Genomic DNA, 25,637 nt, shown 5'->3' with positions numbered 1-25,637 from the left:
ACTGTAGACAGAAAATTCTGTTTCTATCTAGGGCTCAGCAAACACATTTTAAATATCACTTACTCAGTTAACATCTAGAGAATGATCAAACAGATGTTTTCCAAATTCATGTGTAGGTAGTCCTAGCATATAGGTATCAGAACTGTCAAAATAGGGCCAAACCTAGATAAACTTGGGTTTTTCTTAATGTTAAGTATTTCCATTTTATTATAGTTGCAGAATTGGTAACAGCAATAGAAGTTATCTCTGCATTTCCATCTCTTACCAAAGCTCTTGTAATTTTGAAATACTTGCTTTAGAACAGTGATTCTCAAACTGGGATTGTAATCCTATGAGAAATATGAATTTATCTAAAGTATGTGAAATTATGTAGGGAATATGCAGGATTTCTCAGAGTTATCAGCTGTAGCTGCAGTTACGGTGTTTGTCGTGGTGATTGAGCTACAAACAGCTAGAATCTCTGGTTGTAGGGAACCACAGATTTATGGTCTGGTGTTGCTCAGGCTGGGGTTTTTTTCTGTCTGAAGACTAACTATTCTGGGGAAATTTTAGGCATAAGTGGTTAAAGCTTTTTTTTTGGAGAGGACAGTGCATAAAATATGTTTGGCTTGTTGATCCTACTTGGATCTCCTGAGAACAGGTGCACTCTTGAACCAGATGACAGCTGTGGGATGGCTCAAGAAGTGAGGAGACCTGGGGTTTGGGCGGCTGTTGAAGGGGAAAATGGCCTTCCCCACCTGTCAACTCCTTTGTCAGCAGCCCTCTTCAGCTGCCTTGGCAGTTTTCTGCTGGTTGGGCACTGCTGTGTACTCTCCTCTTCTTCAGCCAGCCCTGCGTTCTTGGATTGCATCTGTCATGAGAGTCTCAGAATTCCTTGTCTGCAGAGCAGCATTAGCAAAAGTCCTTGTACTGACTTAATGGAAGACCCACATGGTCAGAATTCCAGAAAGAACTTTAGGAGGTAGTCAGGCAGACAGGGCTGTTTGACAGATATAGCAAGCTCCATGGCCTGAAGGAAACAGAAACCATACACTCAACAGATCAGTAGATGTCATTAAAGAATCAATTACTGAAAATCTATGCAGTTCTAAGGCCATGGTGGACTTTGGGAGTGGGATTTATTTGGCTAAGTATAGACATAGCCATTTCATTCATTTATATGTGAGCTAGTCACTCTCGGCTCCCTTCACAGTTGAGAGATTAAGGTGGTGTAGACAATGGTGTTCAGGGCACAATTCTTTTATACAGAAGGGGATGTTTAAAATAATATAGATAAATAACACCCTAAAAATGCTTATTTGTCTCCATTGTGTAACCTTGAAACAGACAGTTGTCGCCATAAACATAATTTCAAGACTGAGATGATTTTCATCCTAAAGCCTGAACCAGGGTCTTCTGACTGAGAGTGGGATGTGACCATGACACAAGCAGGGCTCCCACTCCAGGTCCTGGCACCACAGAAAGTACTTTCGTCTCACCCAAACCGCAGACTGTCATCCAGAGACTGTCCCTCTTTTGCAGTGAACTGGTGTGAGACATTCAGTTTAGCAGATATGTGTATAGTTGCAGTTCCCAAACTAAATGATCTGCTTCCAGGTTCTCCATTTTTAAGTGAAAAACAAGTAGTAGCATCAGAACACCATCATAGTGTCTCTCTCCCTAGTTTCGTGAATTGAGATTTGGTTTTCCCCCACTTTCAGGTTTTAAGATGACTGAGGAATTGATTTTGGATTGTTGCCAGAAAGCAATTCGGGTTTTTTTCTGAAACACTTGTCTTGTGGCATAATTCTGTGTTCTGCTTTTTGCATTATGAGATAAGGAAAATACAAACACCTTATCTCCTTTAATCAGTCAGTGTTTTAAATATGTCTTTCAGGTTCTTTAATGGTCTTTAACGTTCTCTTTTCTCAGGTAAAAAATTCATTCCTACCAATCCCTGTCGAAAAATAATTTTGCAGTGCACCTGACTTTTTCTTATTACCTGTCACTATACAACTCCTCATTCTCTCCTGAGGAAGTAGAATATACAAGTACGAAATAAGCTGCTACAGCTGATTTTGTAGACTGTTGTGCATACTAATTTCCATTTTATTCCTCTGTAGCATTTGCTTCACTTTTTTTGAGTTTTGTTGTCATTGTTTACGCTTTTATAGAACTGTTTATAAGTGTTTTTCATGTGCCGGTGCAATTTTGAACTCAGTAAATACTTTCTCATTCCTTTTATTATTCATTATACTGGTGTAGTATACCAAGTCACTGGTTTTTCTGCTTTGGGTTGGCCATTTTTAAGTTCATGTCCATTTTCTTTTCAGGAGTTACCTAACTAATTTTGTTTCCTCTACAAATTTTGACATATCTTGCTGCTTCTCTGAGCGAGATACCTCTATACTCCAGCTCTGATATGGACATTCTTCATTTAATTTGGGTATTTTATAATGATCAGACAGTGGTCATTGTTTTTTCTGTCTCCTGATTTTCCATGCTACCACTGTTCATTTTGCTTTCTAAAAAGTTTTTTTTTCTGTGAGACCAGAGAACTGTTACTGTATATGCAAAGGCAGAAACCCAGATTTTAGTATTTTCTGTGCTTTGTGCTTGAGGTTTTTATGCTATATTGAGGTTCATAGAAATTCACCCTTAAGATATACTTAGAGAGCTCTTAACACAATACTACTTACAAGATTGGCAGTCAGATTTTCTTGAGTCAGTCAGCAGTAGACTGTCTGCTAATAACTTTGTTTGTTTGAAATCCCAAGCACAACTTCCCTGGAAGTGTCTGGGAGGTTTTGGGTCCAGCCTGAGAGTTCATTGAAGGAAACTAGCTTCAGCAGTTGATGGAGATTTATCTGGGGGATGGCACACAGATCGTGGGTTCATCAGATGCTTGCTTTCTGATTCAGCTTGTTAGGGATTCACTATTAATAGAAACTGGAAAAAAGAAAAAGGAACACTGTAAACCAGGGAAGGTTTTCTGGAGGATTTGACAGATCTCTGGCATTTCACCCATTTAAAGCTGTATTCATTACTTAAAGCTGTATTCATTTGTGTGAAGATGACATCAGAGAACTTGGAGAAAGAGCAAGCTTTGGGTGTGCTGCTCCACCATTCCTGTCAGCCTCCCATTCCAATCTGTTTGATTTCATGTGAGCTTGCCCAGCAGCTGTGCTGAGACCTTTATAGGAGTTCATTGCTGACATGACCACTTATCTGTTACATATGATTACTTCTTTCCTTTTCCTTTTCTCAAGGAGAAATTGTGAGTGAAATACAGTGGGTTTAGGGGAAGACTTTTCATTTTAATATGACTGCTATTTAAAGTTCCTTTTGCTGAAGCTGAGTCAAAGATCAGTGTCTTACTGTAAAAGAACAAGATCAAATGTTTACTGATTTTTGGACAAGAGATTATTTGATTCACAAAGTTGATCAAGACTCTGTGAAGTTCCTCCTGCTTAGCTTTACCTTTTTGGGTGGTGAAGTTCTGGTGTGTCTGAAGAGATGAAATGTGATGCTTACTTTTTGCCCTAGAGCTGTAAGTCTTCTCTTTAGTTTTTGCTTCCAGCTACTGAGAGTCCTTTGGTTGCTTGCTCTTCTGTTCTCTGAGAATCCACCATACAGAGAGGAGAACGGATTTTAGGTCTGTGTGATAAAGCACATGGCTGAGAAATTTACAGAATTTATTGAAGGGCTGTTGCTTCTTGCCACCTCTTTATGTAAGCTGCGAAGCAATCAAGTTGTTCATAAATGTTATCATTTCCTCTCTGGATGAGATGGAGTTGCTCAGCTGGAGATGGAAGAAGGTGTTCTTTCTCTCATTCTGAGAGCCTTCTGGATATGAACTTGACATTCTTGTGGAACATAGGGATACTGAGAGTGAACCAAATGCAGTGATTTTTGATGTGTATCAGCAACTGAGGAGACTTTATGGCCTGTACTTTAAAACTCCACCCAGCACCACGTTGGTGTCTTTCTTTCTTGAGCTCAGTTTTGACTATATCTCATCTGTGAACTGGCATCTTCCAAGACTGGACATCCGTATGATAGCAGTATGGCTGTGCATGCTGGAGTTGTTACTGGATAGATCCCTTCAGGTAGGATTCATACTGTACTCTTGGGTCCCTGCTAAGGGTCTTATTGCTCACTGGTAGTTTGAATCAGCTGCCAGGAGAATAGTCACAGTAGGAGAGAAAGGGCTTAAGAGTCCAAAGTAACTGTTCCTGGCTCTAGAGCCACAGTTCTGAAGTCTTGCTAGGGATTTCTAAATTTATTTTCTTTAAATTCCACAGCATGAAGTATGCATTACCACTGCTGGTAATAAGGGTATGTAGGGCAAGTTCAAGAGCCATTGTCTAGTTCCTGGACCTGGAAGAGGAGACAGCCTCCCAAAATGTCTGGGAGCAGAACCATTCCCAGGTAGCTCTTACAAGGAGCCAGTGGTGCTGGTGACACTAGATGTCTATTAAGTAAAAGCCTGCTTGTGTATGTAGGTACAGTTCTGCAAGGAATCCAGGTGGGGGTAAAATTTAGGAATGGTGCATAAAATGTCCAGGGTAATTTGAAGAGTTTTGAGTTTAGACATGTGAAATCCTTCACAAATCCACCACACTAAATAGAGATTTGGGGTCATTAAAATAATTATGTTATGAAATAGCACTTTGGCAACAGAAATCCTGTGGGAAAAGATGGAAAAAACATGGATTCACAAGAATATTTTTCTGCTAATCTGCCTGTTCTTACCTGTGTAAATCTGCCATTTTCTACACGGATGGCACTTCGGAAAATCCTGTTCCCTGTCAGAGCATACTGTTGACACTCCATTTCTATCAAACCTCTCTGTCGCTGTCTTCTCCAGATTTGGCAAAATGTAGTAATTTTCCTGTTCCTCTTCAGCCATACATCTCTGCCTTCCCCATTCCTCTATGCCAGATTATGCTGTATAATCTGCTGTATGGAACTTCGTTCTCTCCTATGTGTGTATAAGCTTTACAAGATTGCTCCTTTCTTACGTTCTTTTGTTGGCATTAACTTGACAACTGTAGCCTTTTTGACATTGTCATCTACATAGGTATTGGAGATTAGAGTCCCAGAGTCATTTTTGGTAACAATCTTTTCTGGAATCCATGCATCAGACTTAATAGCTGGGTTTTCCACATGATGCATGGAAGGAAGGGCACTGGGAGATGACACAGCCATAAGCCACTACAGTGACCCGGAAGCTTCAGGTGGTCTGTAAAAATGACAATGTATTGGCATGATTGTATCTCTGACAGACTTTAGCACCTGGGTTAGGGATGAAGCAGGGTGCCTTCCTTCACACAAGTCTCCCAGCAAGCTGGAGCTGCAGCATGTTTGCGCAGGGTGAAGGCAGCTGGGGTGAAGAGGAGGGTAATGCAGTGGTGTGTGTGTCGCTGTGTTCAGGTGTGTCTGCAGGAGGATTGTTAGCAGCTGCTGCATGATGGCACAATGCAGATGGGCAGAGGTGTGCTCAGCAGGTAGTTGGCAGCATGAGCTGTATTTGTGACTGCCATTTACAAATCTGAGCTATGCAACTATGAAAGACATTTGTGTTGCAATAGACTTGCAGCTGAATTTTAGCAATCTAGCTAGGTTGAAGCCAGAAAGGACATAATATCATGCTTTACCCACAATGATTTCTCAGATATCTAATCTAGAAGTATAGGATGTATCACTTCTTAGGCATGGCAACCTCCTGTCTTCCTCCATTTATGGTGAATTTCAGCATGTTTGTATAGCCAAGAGTTTTTGAAAGGAATTTTTAGATTCAGCTCTTCAGTGTATTTTCGTACGTGTAACAGAATCTTAAATTGTAATACAACTGGTGCAGCTGTACAAAACATGGAGATTCCCTATTATATGTGTAATTGTCACCTTTCCTGCAGCTTCCTCAGATCCTGAACTTAAACTGGATATGTATTTTTCCCTTGTCTATGTGCATAACAGCAAAAGCGGAAACTGAGACTTTACATCTCCAACACATTCAATCCTGCAAAATCAGATGCTGATGACTCTGATGGCAGCATTGCTTCGTGGGAGCTGCGCGTGGAGGGGAAGCTCCTGGATGATGTATGACTTATCTCTGCTTCACTGGGTCTGGCAGGATCTAAAGATTGTCCTTTGGGGTGGTAGGTTGTACTGGGGACATCAGCTGAGACAAGACATGTCTGAATGGCAGTGTTGGCTTGTTGCTGCTGGGAAGGCACTGTGAACCCAAGTGAAGGATAAGGCCCTAACATGGGAACGTTGGAGAGTGCAGCAGAAAATGAGGCAGACATAAGGACAGGATAGTAGGAGGAAGGGGAGAGAAGAGGGCTGAGACTAATCCCTTTAAAGAGATGGGAAGGTTCAGGTTACAGCAGGTGTGGTAATTCTGGCCTGCAGTGGCCCTTGCATCTTGTGAAGAGCAGGATAACAAGGAGAAGGCAGTATTTCATATTCTTAGGGGGTACAACACAATGTATGAATGCTTAGAGCAAGGATGGAAGAAACATTTTACCATTATGAAGTCCTCAGAAACCTCTGTGGTGGATTTAGCTGTCCTTGGGGAAGGCTGGACTTTCCTAATAAAGACATCCATCTATTTGAAATGACTTCACAAGGAAGTATTTATAGGCTAAACAGATGGAGAACATGCATGCATGGAGGGGGCAAGGCTTTCAGTCTGTCTGGAGGTAACTGTACATGAATCAGTCTTGCTGGAGGAGGAAGTGGTGGCAAAGTGCAGCATCTGGGAATTGAAGTTAGATTCAGCTTAGAAATTAGAGCAGAAATTTCAATAAAGAAAGAGATTCTTTATTGGAAAAACATAACTTTTCAATTACCAGCATTTTTAATAAAATATTATCTGCATTAAATTTTTTAATAAAATATTATCTGCAAGAAATAAATTGGAATCCTGTGGCCTGTATTCTGTGGAGAGTCAGGTAATCACAGACCTTCTAATTTTTAATATAGACAATATGAGCTGTGCACTAAACAACAAATACTGGTAATTAAATGAAAATAAAAAACTTAAAAGGAAATAGTTTTGCTTAGTGTATGACAGTCTGCAAAATTTACTATAATCTGATAAATCAGACCAAGAAATTAGCATTCATCAAAAAAACCCAGGCTGTTAAAAGAAAGGTATACAGAGGACTTAGGAACATAGAATGGTTTGGGTTGGAAGGGATCTTCAGAACCATCTCACTCCATCCTACTGCCCTGGACAGGGACCCCTTCCACTAGTCTGTGTTGCTCAAAGCCCCATCCAGCCTGGCCTGGAACACTTTCAGGGATAGGGCAGCCACAGTTTCTGTGGGCAACCTGTGCCTCACCACCCTCTGAGTAAAAAATGTCCTTCTTAAGACCAGTCCAACCCTGTAATTACAGATCTTGGTAAAAAGTTGCCCTTGATATTTCTTACAAGCCCCCTTTAAATACTCCCTGCAACCTGTGTTTCTCTGGGCTGAACAACCCCAGCTCTCTCAGCCTGTCCTCACAGGAGAGGTACTCCAGTCCTGAGATAATTTTCATGGCAATTTTCTGGACCTTTCTCATGGATGCCATGTTCACCTTACAAGCTCGTGCTTTTCAATAACATTAAGAGTCAAGGAAATCTTCCCTAAAATGTACACTGTTCCACTGCTGTTGAGATTTTTTCATCTTACCCTGTTTTTGTCAGAGGGAGAACTCAATTAGATTGATTGCACTTGTGATTTACATGGGATTTATTGTTCAAGACAGACTGAGAAGTCTAGGACACAAGCTAATAAATGCAGCCTTATACATGTCTGGCTCTTCTGCTTGTACAGCTCAGCAAACAGAAACGGAAGTTTTCATCTTTTTTTAAGAGTTTGGTTATTGAACTGGACAAAGATCTTTATGGACCTGACAATCATCTTGTGGAGGTGAGAAAGCTGTGCCCCCTTTGTGCACAAACTACTTACTGGCACACATAAACACCTGGCACCTATTGCTTCCCTTGTTTAAGGGACTTTGTATTCATTATCTCATTTAAAGTATTTTCAAAGTCTTCAAAATTCCATTATTCTTAAGAATGTTTGCTAGAGGAATCTACTCTAAAAGCATAGATGATTTAGTGCTGCAGTGCACATCTTAGAACAGAATGTATGAAAAGATGAAAATATTGTGCACATTTCGCCTAACAAGTAAAGTATGTTAACAGCAGAGCAGATTCTGCACTAAAGCTGAATTGAAATGACTGGAGGGTGGAGGTGGGGGGGTTGTTGTGGTTTGGTTTTGTTGTTATCTTTTTTAGATTATTTTTTAGATTGCCAGATCTTCAGAAAGCTTGCACTTGTCTGATTCTGGTATGGTATGTGTGCTAGATGCACCTCCATGGACATCAGTGACAAAAAGACCAACAATTTTGTTTTTCCCTTTGTTAGTGGCACAGAACTCCCACGACCCAGGAAACGGATGGCTTCCAGGTGAAGAGGCCTGGGGATGTCAGCGTGCGATGCACTTTACTCCTCATGTTAGACTACCAGGTCAGTGCACTGCTTTAGCCTGGACCATACAGCCACTGGGACCTAGTGCAACAGAGCAAATTCATCTTGTCACACAGCTCTAAACCCAATATACTTGTACTTGCAGTGTCACATGGTCCATTGAAGTTAGAATGATACCAAACAGAAGGATTATTTAAAATTTAAAGGGGACAAATCAAGTGAGTTTCTAATACAGTCTAGCAAAACGCTGGTCTTGGCATTATGATAATTAGTATTGTTATTGCCCAGCTGCAGAAAAAATATGCATTTCCTCCTCTAGCTTCTTAGAGAATAGTCAGAGAAGTTGCATGCAAGTTACGCATGTGATTCTTTAAAAGAAGTACAAGAGGAGAAGCTTTTGCTAGTGATACCTGAACTAGCTGTGTAGCTGTGGCAACCTTACCTTGGCACAAACGATGGACACTGCAGTTGTGGAGCTCACTAATCTGACTGAAACGGTCCCTGGAAGAAACATTGCTGTCTTAAGGGAACTGTTAAACTCACTCTGCTGTGAGGAGATGGGATCCCCCTTTTCTATGACGGCTCAGGCTCAGATGCATTTTGATGGTGTACCTTTAAGAACTTGTTCTCTGCCACCTTCTTTTGCCTCCAGGCAAATAGCATCTATTCAGGATATAGGCACTCCATTTTATGTTAGCAGAGAGAAAATTGTATTAATTTTAGGGAGCATATGGGCTAACTGAAATACTGATACAGGCAGCGAGAATTTTTGCTATTAAGACAGTATAATGATGTTTGTTATGCTCACCATTATTATAAATTTATGCTTTAAAATAGATGTTCTTTTGTTCTTAGGTCCAGATTTGTTATAAAGCTAGCTTTGGGTGACCTGCCACCCATCAGAGTAACTCTTGCTTATTAATGTGGTGAATACTTACCTGAGTATGAGTACACGCTTGAAGAAGCATCCAATTCCAGATTATCCAAGGAGTTTATTGTTACAAGAGGTGAAGAACAGGGAAGTGGAATTATATCACTGAGATCAGTAAAAGAAATAAATCTATTGACTGGTTATAGTTGGGTAAATTTTTTGGTGTACACCAGAACGGTTCATGCCTGAACAGAGTTCAAAGACAGTGTGTTGACATGAGACAGCAGTTATAAGCAGCTGTGGAAGCATCATCCTGCTTCTCTCTCTCTCTCTGGTTAACTTCCAGTAGTTCAGAGGAAGGACTGTTCTTTTTCTTCTCTCATTCTCAGAAGTCAAATTTTGCATCAGTGTTGAAAGGGAAAATTCTTCCTGAGTCTTTGTGCAAGTTTTTATTATTTGAAGCATGTGCTACAGGTAGTCTGTGTGCATGGCACAGATACAAGGTCCTTCTTCCTAAGCACCAATGGTGAGACACAAAAATGAAAATTTGTATTTTTGCAATCTCTGCCACTGAATGGGATACTTCTCCTAAAGAACAGAGTCCCCTGAGAATTAAAACTGAAACTTCCTACTTGCGTATCTGTGTGCTTTCCTCTGTGCTGCCACCTCCTTGGCTCTGTGTTCCAGCCCCCCCAGTTCAAGCTGGACCCGCGGCTGGCCCGCCTGCTGGGCATCCACACGCAGACACGCTCGGCCATCATCCAGGCTCTCTGGCAGTACATCAAAACAAACAAGCTGCAGGACTCCCACGACAAGGAGTACATTAACTGTGACAAGTACTTCCAGCAGGTAACTCTTGTTTGGACACAGTAGCTCTTTAGAAGCAAACTCTAACATCCAGCCACAAATTTGGGATGAATGAAAATGACCGATTTTTATTTTCCCTTGATGATTTGTGGTATCCTCAGCACTGAATGGCTTTCAGCAGCCACTACAACTAATATCATTAACACCCTCTCCATGTGCCAGTGTTGTCAAAACCAAGAAGGCCACATAAAAGTATCTCTACCCTTTCTGTAAATATGATTATGGGGTTTTTTTGAAAGGTAATATTAACTGGGCTCTCACTGTCTTACCTGGCTTTGTTCCTCAGGCTCACATGACTTACTTTGAAAGTAATTGAAAGTAGGGTTTGTGATATACTTCTGTGTAAGGAAAATACTAGCAGTTACAATGAATGAATAATGTTTTAGCAACCAATGAAAGTAAATGTTGTGATGAAACTTGTGTCCTGGTTTTCTTTTTAATTTTTTATTTTCTGTTATTAATTTGCCCTACAATAGTTCAAAGTAGCCAATGCTATTTGTTAAGTTAAATTTAAAGATACCTCTGCACATTTGAAACTACAAAATGCAACAAAATAATTGTGAGATTCATGGGTGTGTTTAGGACTATAGAACCAAAGTGATCATGTTTATGTAGTCACTCTCTTGTTTGTTTGGGTTTTGGTTTTTTGAGGATTACAGCATGCAGTCTTTTTCAAAAATAGTGAAAACTCCATATTAAAACCACATAAGAATTTTTGGCAAAATGACAATTCCGTTTGTTCTCTTGATTAGATTATTTGATTTCTATTCTTTATTTATCTATACCAAATTTAGACTGAGTTTTGTTTCTGCCAGCCCAAAGAGGAAATGGGAAGGGGAAGGTGAAAAACATTTGAAAAATCATGAGCAGAAAGAAAAAGGTGAAAAAGGAGTAGTTTTTTATATTTTGGTCAATAATTACAGTCCATCAACTAAAACTGGCAGGTAGCAAATTGAAAACAAACAAAAGCACTCAAGCATATTTAAACTTCAAAACTCCTTGCAAGAGAACATTGCAAATACTAAAAGTGTATATAGGTTCCAAAAGTGGCAAACCAGTGGATGAAAAATCTTGGGCGGTTTTAAATGCAAAGCTGTGGAAGTTGGGAGAGTTTTTTTGGGGGAAGAACCAGTATATGTTTCTCCTGTTATTACATTTTTCCTTTAGTATCCACTTTTGGCCATCACCAAGGGCAGGATAGTATGGTAGATTTGCAGCAGGTCCTTTGCATGACCCTGTGCAGATGTACATATCATATTTTTAGTAAGCAGAAGAGCCTTATCAATTTTATTTATTTTAACTTTCAGTTTAAGAACTTTGTTAGAATAAGAAGTTGTTGAAGCTATCTTCTCCTCATGCATCTCATTAGAGACTTATTTGCTCTTAGGTCTCGTTTGTCTTAAAACTCTGCAGGAATGCTATGACACCTCACAGTTGTCTTCTCATCCTCAGAGGATGAGTTAAATGAGAGAGTTGGGAAATAGCTGATTGCTTTTCTAGAAGACTGAATCTCACACCCTGCAAGAGCTGGCTAATCTGGAATAGTTTCACAAGAATTCAGTACTTGCACTGATTTAAATTATAAATGGGATTGAGTGTTTCTGTTTTCCTAGGTCTCTGGCAAAATTGTCCTAATTAGGTGATCTTGCTTTCAAAACTGACACTACTACTTAGGAATCTGAATCCCCTTACAATAAATGAAATATTTCATGATGATGTTTTTTTTGTTTTTCACTCTAATACTCTCAGGTTGAGAGATGGAGGGCAAAGGAATTGGGTTAGTAATGCCTTCCAGTCTGGTAATATTTCTGTAGATTCTATAGTTTTAGCCACATAACTCCTGGAAAGAAAAGCATTGTTCCGGCTGGAAGTGTGTGTATCATTGAGGGGAGCAGTACACAATGCACCAGTGTCCCTGGCATTCCCCTTGCCATACTGGTCTTCTCATTGGTATGCAGCTTTTCTGAATCCCACGCTGCTGTGTTGTGCTTATGTCTAAGGGCACAAGACAGTACAGACTAAAAAATTATCACTGACTGAGTTCCCTGACCCACCAGGATCACTGTAGCCAGCGAGGCTTTCAGAGCCTGACTTAGTTCAGACCACTAACTCCAGTTAGGCAGGAATGTGAGAAGCTTTAGGAAAATTCCACCCACCCTTAGTTTCCAGTCTCCCATCCTCCTCTCACTAATGTATGTCCTTGATCCCTTTTCCCTTCTTAAAGCTCTTGTCACTCGGGCACCATCCGTGTTAGGAGTTTGACACGAGCATTGAGCCAGTGATGAGAGCAGATGGCATGGAGCTCGCTGTGGAGGGATTGAGGGTGGGAATTCCACAGTCATCTCTACCAAGTGTCAGAATTCAGGACTCAAATAAGGAGTGAGCTGCGGACTCAGTAAGTTTTGTTACTTCCTTGTTCTTCAGAAACTGAAGGACAGTTGAAGCTGGCTGAATTCCTGGATGCAGGCAAGTCCAACACAGCTTTTAAGAGTTGATGAAGACGATCCTTTTCTGTTTAAAAACAATGTTTACATTAGCAGGGAGATTTGAAATCCACTGTGTTACAACCAAAAGCAAGAAAAAAGGTTCAAAGGTATTTCAAAAGCAATAGAACCTTGCAAATAGTTCCTAGAGCTGGCTCCTAGGTATTCCTGCTGCCAGATTCGTTCACATGAGAAAAATGTGAATTTCAGAAGATACCCTAGCTGAGGAGCCGGAGCATCTGGCTTTGTATGTCTGTTCTAGAACCTGAGAATCCTTTATTTTCAACCCTGCCTGCATCCTTTGTCTCTGGAGCTGCAAAGGATATTTAGGATATTTCTGTTTATAGATACAATTCTATGAGTAGTGTGTCTCTACTGTCAGGTGAAAATAGTTTCCCTAAGAGGCATTTGCATAGGCCTGAACATTTTTACAAATTGCCTCCACATAAGGGCACATTTTAAGGCAAATGTTAATATATAGTTTTTTATATGTGTGTGTTTTTAAGGTCAGTTTAAATGGAGTATCTTTAGAGAAAAGTCTGTTTGTTCAGAGCATTAAAAATCACAGTAGGAAACAAAGGCTGTAATAATTATATTTCTCAAAACTCCAGGTGTAAAGAGTGTTGTTTCTATATTTGTGTCAATGCACTTCCATTGCTCACAGAAAATTTCCAAACTCTACAGCTTTTAACCCTTTCCAGATTTTTCCCCCCTGAATTCAGCAGAAATTCATTGTGTGATTTCTGGGGTTGTCCTATGCAGAGCCAGGAGCTGAACTCAATGACCCTTGTCAGTCCCTTCCCACCAAGGATATTCTATGGGTCTGTGATTCTATTTAGCTTCAGGATCATAGTAAAGAGAAAGTAACCATAAACCATTGTTTGGAAAGGGGTGGATCCCTCCCAAGAGGCTGTTCAGACTTTGGTTAAAAATAAATAATGTCCCATTGACTTTATTTTTCTGTAATTCTGAAAAACTCACAAATTGCAAATGGTTTTAAAATCCAGAAATGTTTTCTTGTATTTTTCTTCAGCACAAAATATTGCAGGAAACATTCTCTGGGGAGGAAAAAGGCAAACTGGTTTTGTGTTTGGTTTTTGTTTTTTGGTGGGTTATTTTGGTTTTTTTGGTTTTTTGTTGTGTTGTTTTTTTTTGTTGTTGTTGTTGTTTTTTCTCTGTGTTTTTCTCTCTGAAAAAAATTCAGTCATCATCTTTAAAATATGCTGCGGTAACCCTCAGTAAGAGAGGGAGTATTTGCTTCTCTCCCATCACTGATACAGTTGATCCTCATGTCCCAGTGAAGGGTCTTGTTCCCTCCAGCAGCTAAACCAAAAGTGAGACACCTGAAATTGTCATGGCCTGATGGGTATGTCTGGAAGCCCAGATGAAAGTGGAGGGACAGAAGTGATCAAAAATTTAATCTGCAAGGAACCTGAATTACAGCTTTCAAAACCACCTTCTGTAATTGCCTCAGTTCCTTGTGAGCTGTAGATTCCTTACTTTCTCATTTAACTGCAAGATAGCCTTGGGACAAACAAAATTTGTTGTTTATTGTGTTCCAGATCTTTGACTGTCCACGGTTAAAGTTTTCTGAAATTCCCCAGAGACTCACTAACCTGCTGCTGCCGCCAGACCCAATAGTGATAAACCACATCATCAGGTAAGTTTGGTCAGCTCAGCACTGTCCTGTGCAAAACACTCACTAGATAAAGTACAGAAAGAGCTGCAGTAGCTGTAGGGGCCAAAATCCAGGTTTGACAACTTTGGCATGAACACCTTGGACTTCGTTGTGTGTTTCTTCTATGTGTCATTCTAGTTTGTATAATTCTGAATTATTTTCACTAGCATGGCATCAATTTTCTAGGAGTATGAAAAGCAGCTTTTATATTTACTAGAATACCATTGGTTGGGCTTTTTCCTAAGGAGAGAGGAATGAAAGTTTGAACGCACAAAAAGAGATAAAAAAGAAATTGAAATGAGGTATTGTCCATCATGGGCAATCATTCCAATCACTGATATATTATGTAAAATGTACAACAGCATTACGATTTCAGATGCAGGGCCAGTCCATGAATGCTTTGTTGGGATTGGGTCAGCTCCTTGACTGTTAGTCTTGTCCTGAGAATGCCAAGGAGTCAAGAGATCTCCAGAGATTAACAACAAAGAATGTCTGGATTCAGAGGAGGTCATTGTGACCAAGAGGCTGAGCTCTCGTATCCTTGTCAAAACAGATGATGTCTTCTGGCATAGCAGATGGAACACAACTTTCAGCTCTCTCAGGCTCTTCCAGCATGTGCCTTTTTAAGTGACAGCTGTGTACATGGAGGAGGGGGATAAAGAGACTTCTGGGGATTGCAACTTTACTGTTCAGATATTTCAGTCCTTTCCAAGTTTCTTTGTCAGGGTCAAAACTCTGATTCCGGATGTTTGAAAGTTATTATTACTTAGGTTACTGATTTGATTTCCTACAGAATATATACAATATGTTTTTAAGCAAATGTTTCTGAATTTGCTTAAAATTGGGCTCTTTATTTTAAATTTGTAACATACGCGATAAGAAGAATAATATGTTAAGTATTACGTAGGCTATGAAAGTAAAGTTTGCTTTTTGATTCATTTGAATGTATCAAACATGTAATGAAAAAGCAGCTTGGTGGCCATGCAGATTGAGAGCTGTGTATGTACTGTCATTGGGCACAACTCAGTGCCCTGTCTGATGGACCACAAAAAAAGCTGAGGTCCTCAGAGATAGATAGTCATTGCTTAGAGAAAAATGACAAGAAACTGATGATTATGTTTCTGAGGCAGAGAGATGACAAAAAGGTACTGGAGGGAGTGGTTTTTGTCAGGTACCAGCTAAAGAACAGGTGTGTGTCACAAAGCTACAGCTCTGTGTCTGCCAGCATTCTCTGATATGCTGTGTGCACCACACAGCACCAGACAACCTTAAATGGTACTGACATAATGGTGTGGACAAAGGAAGAGCTCATTTCCTGGGAACAGGCAGTACTTTTGCAGGGAAGTCTTTACAGTGTTGGGCTAAGCTAAAGTAAATCTGGAAGTCTGACACTGAATTTAAAGAAAGTAAGTAATTTTTAGACTCATACAGTCACAGAATAATTTGCAGTAGAAGGGATTACTGGTGGTCATTGAGAGCTCCTCCATCCAAACTCAAATCAGGTTCAAAGTCTGTCCAGGATACTTAAGGGCCTGGTCCAACCAAGCTTAAAACAGGGTCTCACAAATGCTCTGCCCTGTCACTCTGCATTCAGTTTTTTAGAGTGAGTGTGATCAACCACTGAAACAGTATGCCAACTGCCTGCCTGGTTTAATCCAATCTTCAGCATGTCCTGCTTTAATCCAATCTTAATCCATCCACTCGTTCTCTCTCCAGCAGAGCCGGGGGAAGGATTGAAAAGGTAAAAGGGAGAGAAAGACAGTATGATGATGATGGTGATGAACAAAATCCAACACTACAAGTGATACAGATGAAAACTATTGCTCACCACCAACTGACTGATGCCCAGCAAGACCCTGAGCAGTCAACACCTGCCCCAGTTTACTGCTCAGTATGGTGCCACATGGTTTGGAATGTCCCTTGGGTCAGTTGGGGTGAGCTGTCCCAGCTCCTTGTGCACCCCAGCCTCCTCACTTGCGGGAAGTGTGAGGAGCTGAAAAGGTCTCAACAGGCTGCAAGCAATGAATATCTCTTGAAAATATCTCTCTGTGACCAACCATTTCCAGCACAAATTCACAAAACAGCCCCATACCAGCTACTATGGAGAAAATTAACTCTATCCCGGCCAAAATCAGCACACTACTACAGGGAATTTTTGATCACTAGTGATTGTGAATGTATGTGCTTGAAATTCAGATAAATCCTCAGGCCTGCCTTTTACAGGAAGATCAAGTAGATCACAATTATTCGTTGTAGTTTTAGAGGATATGCACAGGGACAAAAATGTAAAGTATTCTAAACTCATTCTAGAAATTATAATAGTATTGTAGAATCACTCTCTGGGCACCAACAACCTTCCTTTTTGAAGACAAAGAAGAAACAATGCAATGGGCTTGAAGTGGACATAAAGTAGACATTCTCATAGAAGTCAAATCTTACCTGAGCTCAAGCTAGAAGTGGAGATTTTCTTGAGTTGCACTCCTAATTGCAGCTGACACACCTGGAACCAGAGGTAAAAAGAATAACCTCTGTGGGATTACCATTTCTGCAAAGAAGTGAGACATCTTCCACACTTCCACACACATTAAAGAACACAAGCAGACTGCAAAGCATAGCTCTCCAATGTTCTTCTAGTACAAACAGATTATCTCTGGCATCCCCTTTTTTGACTACCATCATGATTTTCTAGAAACCAATTCCTTATAGGGAGTGAATTGCCCATGCTTCAGTGAGTTCCTGTTGCCTCTCACCCTAATCTCACGCACCTCCAAGGGGAGGCTGGCCCTGTCTGTGCTTCACCAGTCCATGTGACCATTGCACTCTTCCAGGCAATCTCCTTTTCCCTTTTCTTCTCCAGGCTGGAGAGGCTCTTGCAGCCTCTCCTGGCAGGTCTGTGCTCCAGCCCCCACCGTCCTCTGCAGGCCTTGCTCCAAGATGTCACATCTTTGTTGTCCTGTGCCCACCAGTCCAGATCCAGTTCCACCAGCGTGGAGTAGGAAGGAAGAGCCTCTTTCCTGGGCTTGATGGCAAAACCTGTGCTAATGCAGCCCCTTTTGCAGCTGACTTTTGCTATGGCTGCCTTGCCCCTCAGAGTCCTTCTGCCCTTGTTGTCTGTCCCTCAGGGCCCCCCAGTCCTCTCCTGCCAGTCTGTTTTGTACCCCAGCGATGCCTCCCTGTCCCCCTGCCCGGTGTGATTCCATGCCAGGAGCAGCAGAGCTTTTCCTGTGCCCACCTTCACCGTGCTGAGGTGCCATCCTGTCTGTGCAGCCTGTCAGGGTCCCTGTGCCCAGCCCTGCTGCCCTGACTGACCTGGGCTCGGCACTCTGGAGGCCTGAGGACAGCACTCAGCCAGGAGCAATGGAGCCAAAGACAACAGCAGTGGAGCCTTCTCTGTGGCTTTGGATGTGAGCAGCAGAGCCAGACCCGGACTTGGCTTTTTCTTTAGGTTTCCTTCTGCTGCTCATCTTCTTGCAGGCAACCACAGCATCACAGATTCTCAGAATGTTTGCAGTTGGACGGGACTTCTGGAAATCATCTGGTCAAATCCCCTGCCTTGCTCAAGCACAACCACCTGTAGCAGGTTGGCCACAGCCACATCCAGATGGGTTTGGAGTGTCTCCAATATGGGAGACTCTGGGCTGGGGGAAAGGCAGATGGGCTTTGAGGGTCTTACTGCAACTTGTGCTATTGCTTGGTCGCCCTTACAGTAAAAATGTGTTTCCTGGTGTTCAGAAGGAACTTCCTGTGTCTCAGTTTGCACCAACTGCCTCTTGTCCTGTCACTGGGTACCACTGAAAAGATCCTGGCTCTGTCTTCTTTAAACTCTCCCTTCAAGTTTTGGTAAGTTCCCTTCCCATCAGCCTTCTGCTTTCTAGGCTGAGTAGTCCCAGATCTCTCAGCCTTTCCTCAGCTGTGAGGTGCTTTAATGCCTTCATCATCTTCACGGACCTTTGCAAAATTCTCTCCAGTAGCTCCCTGTATCTTTTGCACTGGGGAGCCCAGCACTGAGCATAGTACTAGAGGTGTGTCCTCGTCGGTCTTGAGAATAGAGAGGGATCACTTTCCTCTCCCTGCTTGCATCACTCATGCAATTCCATCCCTGGAAGTTCTTCTGCTCCCCCAAGTCTGTCAAGCTTAATTGGATCCTGAGCAATTTTTTTTGCTACCTACTGCAGATGCACACAACCCACACATTTGACAGGTGGGGTTGAGAAGCCAGCATCTTTATATTGCAAGTGACAGTGACTGAAGTCTGATTTACCAACTACTGTGCTGAAGACTGTTTTCTTGTTAAGAAACTTTAGTCTAACAATAACGTAATTGTTAAGTCTAAAAGTTGGCAAACTAAAGATAAATTTAGGACAGGACAAGCCAAAGAAGGATACTGATATTTAGTGTAACAGGTCTCAGGAGGATGTTAGAAATTAAATTTGATGGTCTGGGCAAAAGCTCCAGCTCAAAAGTCTTTGAAGTCTAACTGACAAAAATGACAGAATATACTAGAATAGGAAAATATATAAAGATACCCTGTTCTTACACTTTTTTCACAGCATCTGTAACAGGCTTTATTGAAGAATGAATTCTGGGCTGGCTGGAAATTAATTCTGATTCATTATGGCAGTTCTCATGATCTTGTATTATACTCTCCATAGTGTTGACCCCAACGATCAGAAGAAGACGGCTTGTTATGACATAGATGTAGAAGTTGAAGACCCATTAAAGGGCCAGATGAGTAGTTTTCTTCTCTCAACAGCTAACCAACAGGAGATAACAGCATTGGATAACAAGGTATTAGCTCAAGAGTAAAGTATCCCGTGGTACATGTGCTCGTTGTGTAGCTTCACCTGTGTTTGGTGTCATGTGTCAAACAGTAATGTTGTGAGATGGGGACTTGTTAAGGGCATGTGCTTTCAAGGGATGAATAGGCCAAATGCAGTGGGAATACATCAGGGTGAGTGGCATTCCCACTTAGGATTTGATCCAAGACCTAACATGGTTGTGGAGATGATAGAGTTCCACAAGTAGTGTACCAAGTCCCCTGATGCTTGAGGACCACCTGAACTGTATGATTAACTTTTTATTGAGAGGCCATAATATCTTATTAAATTGCTAAGGCAAAGCTAGGAGAATCTCATACTGAGGTGTGAGTTCATAACTGCAGAATGGCTTTCTGCATTAGGTGGAAATATGGAACATGCATGGCAGGAAAATCACTTGGACCACTTTGGCATTTCTAAGTGTCAGTGGAAGAGGATCATGTGCACTTCAAATAATAATATCCGTCTTAAGGCAGTGGTGGGTTTTGCAGACTGTTTTAGGGATTCGTGTCCATGGGGCTGTCAGCCAGTTCTGGCATTTGTCAATGGCCCATTTGGATAGATAAGGGATAAACTAAAATGCCTTCTCAGAGCAAGGCCCAGGTTCTCTTTGTTTACTGATAATACAAACGAATGTGTTAAACTCTGGTCGTCATGCAGTTTTAAAGGGGGTCTGGACACCAGCAATGCAGTGGATTCTGGTAACTGTTGCAGTGTCTTTGCTGTCGCGGCTCTTGAGGATGGTCCTTCTCAGATGCTCCCAGCCCATATAAGCTTGCCAGCAGCATGCACAGGGTTATTCTGTTTCCAGTCCCGCTCACCTTTTCCTCTGTGTCACCTCTTTTTTGAATATTTGCTACAGCACAGGGCAAGTTGTGATCAGTGAAGTTACTGAAGTCACTGCTGGGTGAATGGGCACAGGCTGCTCCTGGGTCCCTCTGTGCACAGCACTGCTGTGCTGCCGTGGAGTCTCCTGCTGGGAATTTGGCACATGCCAGTGGAGTTCACTCCGCACAACTGCAGCGTTTTCCCAAAGAAGGAATGATTTTAAGTTAACAGCAGCTCTCTTCTCTTAACATACCATGTAGTAGCTACACTGGTGGCCTTGATGGCATAACCAGATCAGGGGATGATTATTTTCTCCCATGTGCTTGGTCACCATAGCTGTTTTGGCAAAAGAGATGAATGCATGAAACTAAGCGAGGTAAGTTTACTATTTCAAACTAGAATGTTAGAGGAACAGGGCAGCAGAAGTTTGCTTTTGTGTGTGTCTGTGTGCAAATGGTTCATGAGATGTCCTCCCGTTCGTACTTGATGATTATCCATTATAGGACCTTGACTCTTCTTCAGTCTTCATTCTTCCCCACTAGTTAATATTTCTGCCACAATATCTCTAAAGATATTATTAATTTTCTATAAACATTCCATACTCATGATTTCTCTTTGTTCACGCTCTTCTTTTTGCAGCCATTGTGACTTTTACAGGCTTTCTCTTCAGAAAAATCTAGAAGTCATGGCTATTCATTTGACATGGACTTGATCACGAAACTGCTAGAGTTTTTAAAGATTACAGTAGGATATTGAAGATGTGATCATGATGGTAACCAGGGGAATAACCGCTTTCTTGCACTGGGCACTGCTTAACTGCATATTTATGTAACACCTTTCCTCAAAGATCCCAGTCTTGGCAGGCAGAGTGATTCTACACAGGAAATTATTACATTGTGCAACGACATGGCTTAGTTCTGCATGCCATGCAGGAGTTCAGTGCAGGAAGTGAAGGAGAATCCTGTACGTATTTGTATTGCAGAAGTACAAGTGAAACCAAAATGTAGTGCCAGGATTACAGTTAAGTTGCTGCTTTTTGAATTGAAAAAGCCCTAGCAAGGGCTGCACAAGTCTGTGGTGTAGAATTGTCACCTTTGTACATTACCAGGAGTACAAAGACAGTAACGGAGCTGACCTGATGGTCACTGGAGCATGGGAAAAATTAAAGAATATCCACTTTGGTTTTTTTTCTGTCAGATTCATGAGACAATTGAATCCATAAATCAGCTAAAAATACAACGTGATTTTATGCTGAGTTTCTCCAAGGATCCCAAAGGATACATCCAAGACCTTCTCCGGTCCCAAAGCAGGGATCTTAAGGTGAGATAAGATTTGAAAAAAATGAATAGTGGAACCAGAATGGAAGAATTTTATTTAAATGTACATAGAGTGTGTAGCCAGACATCTAGGATGGATGATTGGTGGAAGACAGACAATGAATGGAGTACTGCAATCCCAGAGTAGATAGGAAAGATGGTTTGGGAAAGGAAAGATAGTTTAGGTTGGAGGAAAGATAGTTTAGGTTGTATTCCAGTTCCAGTGGAACAGTGGTGTTTCATGGGAGTGGTAGGTCAGTTTGTGGCCGGACAGTAAGTTTGAAATGCAGGGCTTTGTTGATGTATTCTGTAAATTCAAAGCTGTGTAAAACTCATCAGGAGCATAGTATAGTACGAGAACACAATTTGGGTGTTGGTTCATAGTTTAATCTTATCAGCTGTCCTTGAGCTTATCTTTGAGATATACAAGAAATCAAATGTAAAGAAGTTCAGTTGTTTGCCAGCAAAAATTAATAATTTGTTCCTCATAGTGTCACATTTTCTGTCTTTAACTGACATGCCTCAAAATCAGTTGTATTATCGAATCCATGAAATTATTTTAATAAAAGCATTGTGTCTTTCTTATATAAATGCCTATTGTTAACTGAATAGTCTTCCCAAAATCTACTCTTAAGATTATGGTTATTACTATTTATATTGTATTCAAAGGGGACTGGAATCTGATAGCATGTTTAAATAAAGCTGACCTCTACTTGAGGGACTTAAAAACAGAGGTGTTGTGGAGCTTCTCTACCTAGATACATGGAATAGTTGTTCGGTTTTCCCTGACTGAGAACTAGTCCCATAAGAGTCTTTTCTATTAAGGTTCTGCCCTGCTGGCATCAGAGTTGTGATTCCACAACATTGCTTTGCAAAATATACCAATAACTATATTTACCTGTAATTCTGTGATGCTGGAGACAAAGTCATCAAATTCTATTTTTTGTAGAATGGTTCCAACCCTGTGCTACCCTATCCCTGGAGGCAGATTGGACAGGGCTTGGAGCACCTGATCTAGTGGAAGGTGTCCCTGCCCATAGGAGGGGGGGTGGAACGAGATGAGCTTAAAGGTCCCTTTTAACACAAAGCATTTGATCGTTCTGTGATCCTGTTTTGGCAGTAAGCATACATTGTCCATTTGCTTTGGGCTTTGAGAAGGTTTTGACCATTTTTATGTGTAATGTAGATAAATTTTCACTCTGGGTAAATCTGAAAGTTTTGCTATGTGGTGGAAGAGCTATGGTGAAAAATGGTTTTATTTTTGTCACAGGTGATGACTGATGTGGTTGGAAACCCGGAGGAAGAGCGCAGAGCTGAATTTTATCACGAGCCATGGTCTCAAGAAGCTGTGAGCAGATATTTCTACTGCAAGGTATGAAAGAAATATCCACACTGCTGACTTGCAAATGCATCTCTTGCCACTGAGCAATTTAATCTGCTAAACTGCACAGTGTGTCTTTTTCTTGCAGATCCAGCAGCGCCGACAGGAATTGGAACAATCTTTGGGAGTGCGTAACACATAAGTACTGCTCACAAGGTTCCATTGGCATCGTGACCACCAAACCAGTGGACTTCTCAGTGTTACTTAGCTCACTGTTACACATGGACCTGCTTCCTGACTGGATGAGAATGTGCCATCAACACGCCAGTCAGAACACCAGCTTCAGAGTGACCCTTGGACATCTTGCCCAGGACAGGTGTCTCAAACCATTCCAAGCCAGAGACAGCACCATACGAGTGTCAGTGTGAAAGAAGACTAAAGGTTCACTCATCAACGCACATTGTTAAGTTTTAGTGGAAAGTTAGACACTACACAGCAAATCCTTATGGGCTATGCTTAGAATCATGGGTGGCACCAATGGTGGAGGTTGAGATAGGTGTTCTAGGAGACTACAGATTTAGTGAAATAAATGCAGTTCTTACCCGATGGTACCCAAGAGTCTCAAAGAGTAACTTATCTGGAATTAGACAAGATAGTCTTTCTTACAGCTGTGGGATGCTTTATATGCCTGAATAGAGTTTTCATTTCAGCTGGACCAATGCAAGAAGCTATCTCACCATGTGAAAGAACAAACTAGGAGCGTTTGCATCCTGGAATGCAGAGCCCGTCTGGAAGAAAGACGTACAGTCAGGCCATCTCTTCTGCAGATGCAAATAATTTCTCTTCCGCCTGTCCCGGCAGTGAAAGGTGGATTGAATCACATATTCACTAGTTGGGTATGATCTGTACACTGTACTGAGAGAAAGAGAATACTTCCTGGGATAAGAGCTTCTTATGCATCCTTAATATCAGTGGTATTAGCAACAAATGAGGCGTTCTGAGAAAACTCAAATAATGTAATGGTGCTTTGCTGATGCCTACCTTTAACACAGCAGATATTAACAATAAGTATATATGTAAAATACCAGATTATTTAAATGTGTCCCTGTGTGCCTGTAGGGTTCATCACTAAAAATAACTTCCTAATTCTTGGTGTAGAATCCAAGAAGCTTAACTTAATGTCACATGGTAGTTTTTTTCTTTACTTCAAGATGTTAACAGAGTCCCTAGATTGGTCTCGCATTTTGGTCATAGGTGAACTGCCTCTTACTATGAATTATTTAGCTCTCCCATACATGATACGTGCTGGTTATTTTGGATGCTGTTGAGTTACAAAGCATATCAGCCTTAAATAGCACAGAGAACATATCCCTTGGAAATCATCATCTTTGTAAATGTATGACAAATTCAGATAATGGGAATTTATAGAACAATTACTTGGAAGCAGGGACATCTTCCTTAAATCCTTCCTCTCCTCATTTTTTGTAGTGCACAGATGAGCTGTAATAAAGGCCCAATATAATTTCTGCTCCAAAAAGCAGCTGACAAAGTATAACTGTCCATTTGATGTGGCACTCAAAATCCTCTTCTAGGTTACTCCTTTTCACCTCCATCCTCACACTTCCTTGGAAAGAGAATCAAATTCACATGTGATATGGAAAGAAGGCGGCTCTTCTGATTAAATGCATTTTTTCTCTAGTGTTGTGTTTTCTGCTGTCTTTGCCAGTTTCTCTCTTAGTTTAACTTAAAAGTTTCTTGTCTTCAGTCACAGAAGAGATAGTCTTCTCTTTACCCCTTTATTTAATATCTTTGTTTTCACGTTAATAGTGCCATAGCTTTTAGTCCATCCATTGTGTTCAGAGATGTCTTGGAAAATTTACTTTTGATTAAATTTATGTGATGCAGTACTCTCCCACAAAACCTGTTGGTGTGAGAAAAAGTACCTCATTGTCTGAGGCCTTTTACTGGGAATGGCTTGATTTGGCATTTTCCCCTTTTGTGCTAACGCCTCTTTTCACAGTAAAATGTGAAATCCTGCAGTCTTAAACTGGTTATACTGAGGGACTGTGAGGCTGCCACAGTGATGGACTTGAAACTTTAGGACTCCACTAATTGGACTACAAGCAAGCATTACGAGGAGAAAACAGTGGGGATCATCTGCTGCTGTGCTTCCATATTTGTTATGCTGCTGTGTGCATTGTGTGCATGCTGCTCATTGTACAAAACTCCTGTCTGTGTGTGGCAAACAGAGCAGCTACAATCAGGGGTATGCTCAGTCTGCAGGAATAAGAAATGCAGAGGAAAATACACAAGGATACGAGGAGTGCACGGGACTGAGATAGATGCCTGCAGAATGTCTGCCAGGGAATTCTGGGGTTTGAGAGCCTTCCCGCTGAAGTGGAAGATATTTGAGAGCAATACCAGCCATTTGCCACAGCTGACAACATACTGGAGTCCAGCCTGGTTTTAGAGCCTCTGTAGAATTAATTGGATGGATCTGGGTTCAAGTCTCTTTCAGAGTAAATTAACAAAACTAATGTGGGTGGTGTTGGTGCCAATGTTCACAACTGCATCACTGAAAGCTGAAGCTCTGTCAAGCAGCAGCGTTATACTGAAATGGGTGTGTGTGTGAATCAGCCACTGAAGATGGCACTGGAGATTGCAGTCCAGAATCTAAATTCTTATATTTCACTGTCTATAAAAAAAGACTGGTCACTACCAGTGAGTCTTAAGACTAGCTGTCACGTATCTTTCCTTTGGTTAAACTGAGGTTTGAGATTCTGATGCCTTTTGCCTGTGTTCAGGTGCTGTTCAGATCTTTTACTGAATCAGAGAGAGAAAAATTTTGTCCTTTGTTCCACAGGTGAAATTAAGAGCTTGCTTGTTTGTGAAACAAAGAAAAACTATTTGAAGATAAATAATGGTGCAATACTGGAAGCAACTAGACCAAGTGTTGCTTGAGCATTGAAAAGGAAAGGTAGTGGCACT

General features: G+C 41.2%; 1 protein-coding gene across 5 annotated transcripts in view; it reads left to right on the top strand.

Moving 5' to 3' along the window:
• The window catches only part of SMARCD3 (SWI/SNF related, matrix associated, actin dependent regulator of chromatin, subfamily d, member 3), a 79,837-nt gene extending 55,490 nt beyond the window's left edge, over positions 1 to 24,347 (top strand). For all 5 annotated transcript variants that reach the window (XM_030971255.1, XM_030971256.1, XM_030971254.1 and 2 more), the window contains 9 exons: positions 5,959 to 6,081; positions 7,809 to 7,904; positions 8,406 to 8,507; positions 10,027 to 10,188; positions 14,252 to 14,349; positions 19,020 to 19,155; positions 21,210 to 21,332; positions 22,599 to 22,700; positions 22,798 to 24,347. In XM_030971255.1, coding sequence (XP_030827115.1) covers positions 5,959 to 6,081; positions 7,809 to 7,904; positions 8,406 to 8,507; positions 10,027 to 10,188; positions 14,252 to 14,349; positions 19,020 to 19,155; positions 21,210 to 21,332; positions 22,599 to 22,700; positions 22,798 to 22,851 — 996 coding nt within the window. In that variant the 3' untranslated portion in view covers positions 22,852 to 24,347. The remainder of the gene's footprint in view (positions 1 to 5,958; positions 6,082 to 7,808; positions 7,905 to 8,405; positions 8,508 to 10,026; positions 10,189 to 14,251; positions 14,350 to 19,019; positions 19,156 to 21,209; positions 21,333 to 22,598; positions 22,701 to 22,797) is intronic.
• The last annotated feature ends 1,290 nt before the right edge of the window (positions 24,348 to 25,637 follow it).

This window comes from Camarhynchus parvulus, chromosome 2 (assembly GCF_901933205.1).
Source record: "Camarhynchus parvulus chromosome 2, STF_HiC, whole genome shotgun sequence".
Lineage (NCBI taxonomy): Eukaryota > Metazoa > Chordata > Aves > Passeriformes > Thraupidae > Camarhynchus > Camarhynchus parvulus.
Note: the sequence above shows the minus strand (reverse complement) of the source record. Positions and strands in the feature narration are given on the sequence as shown.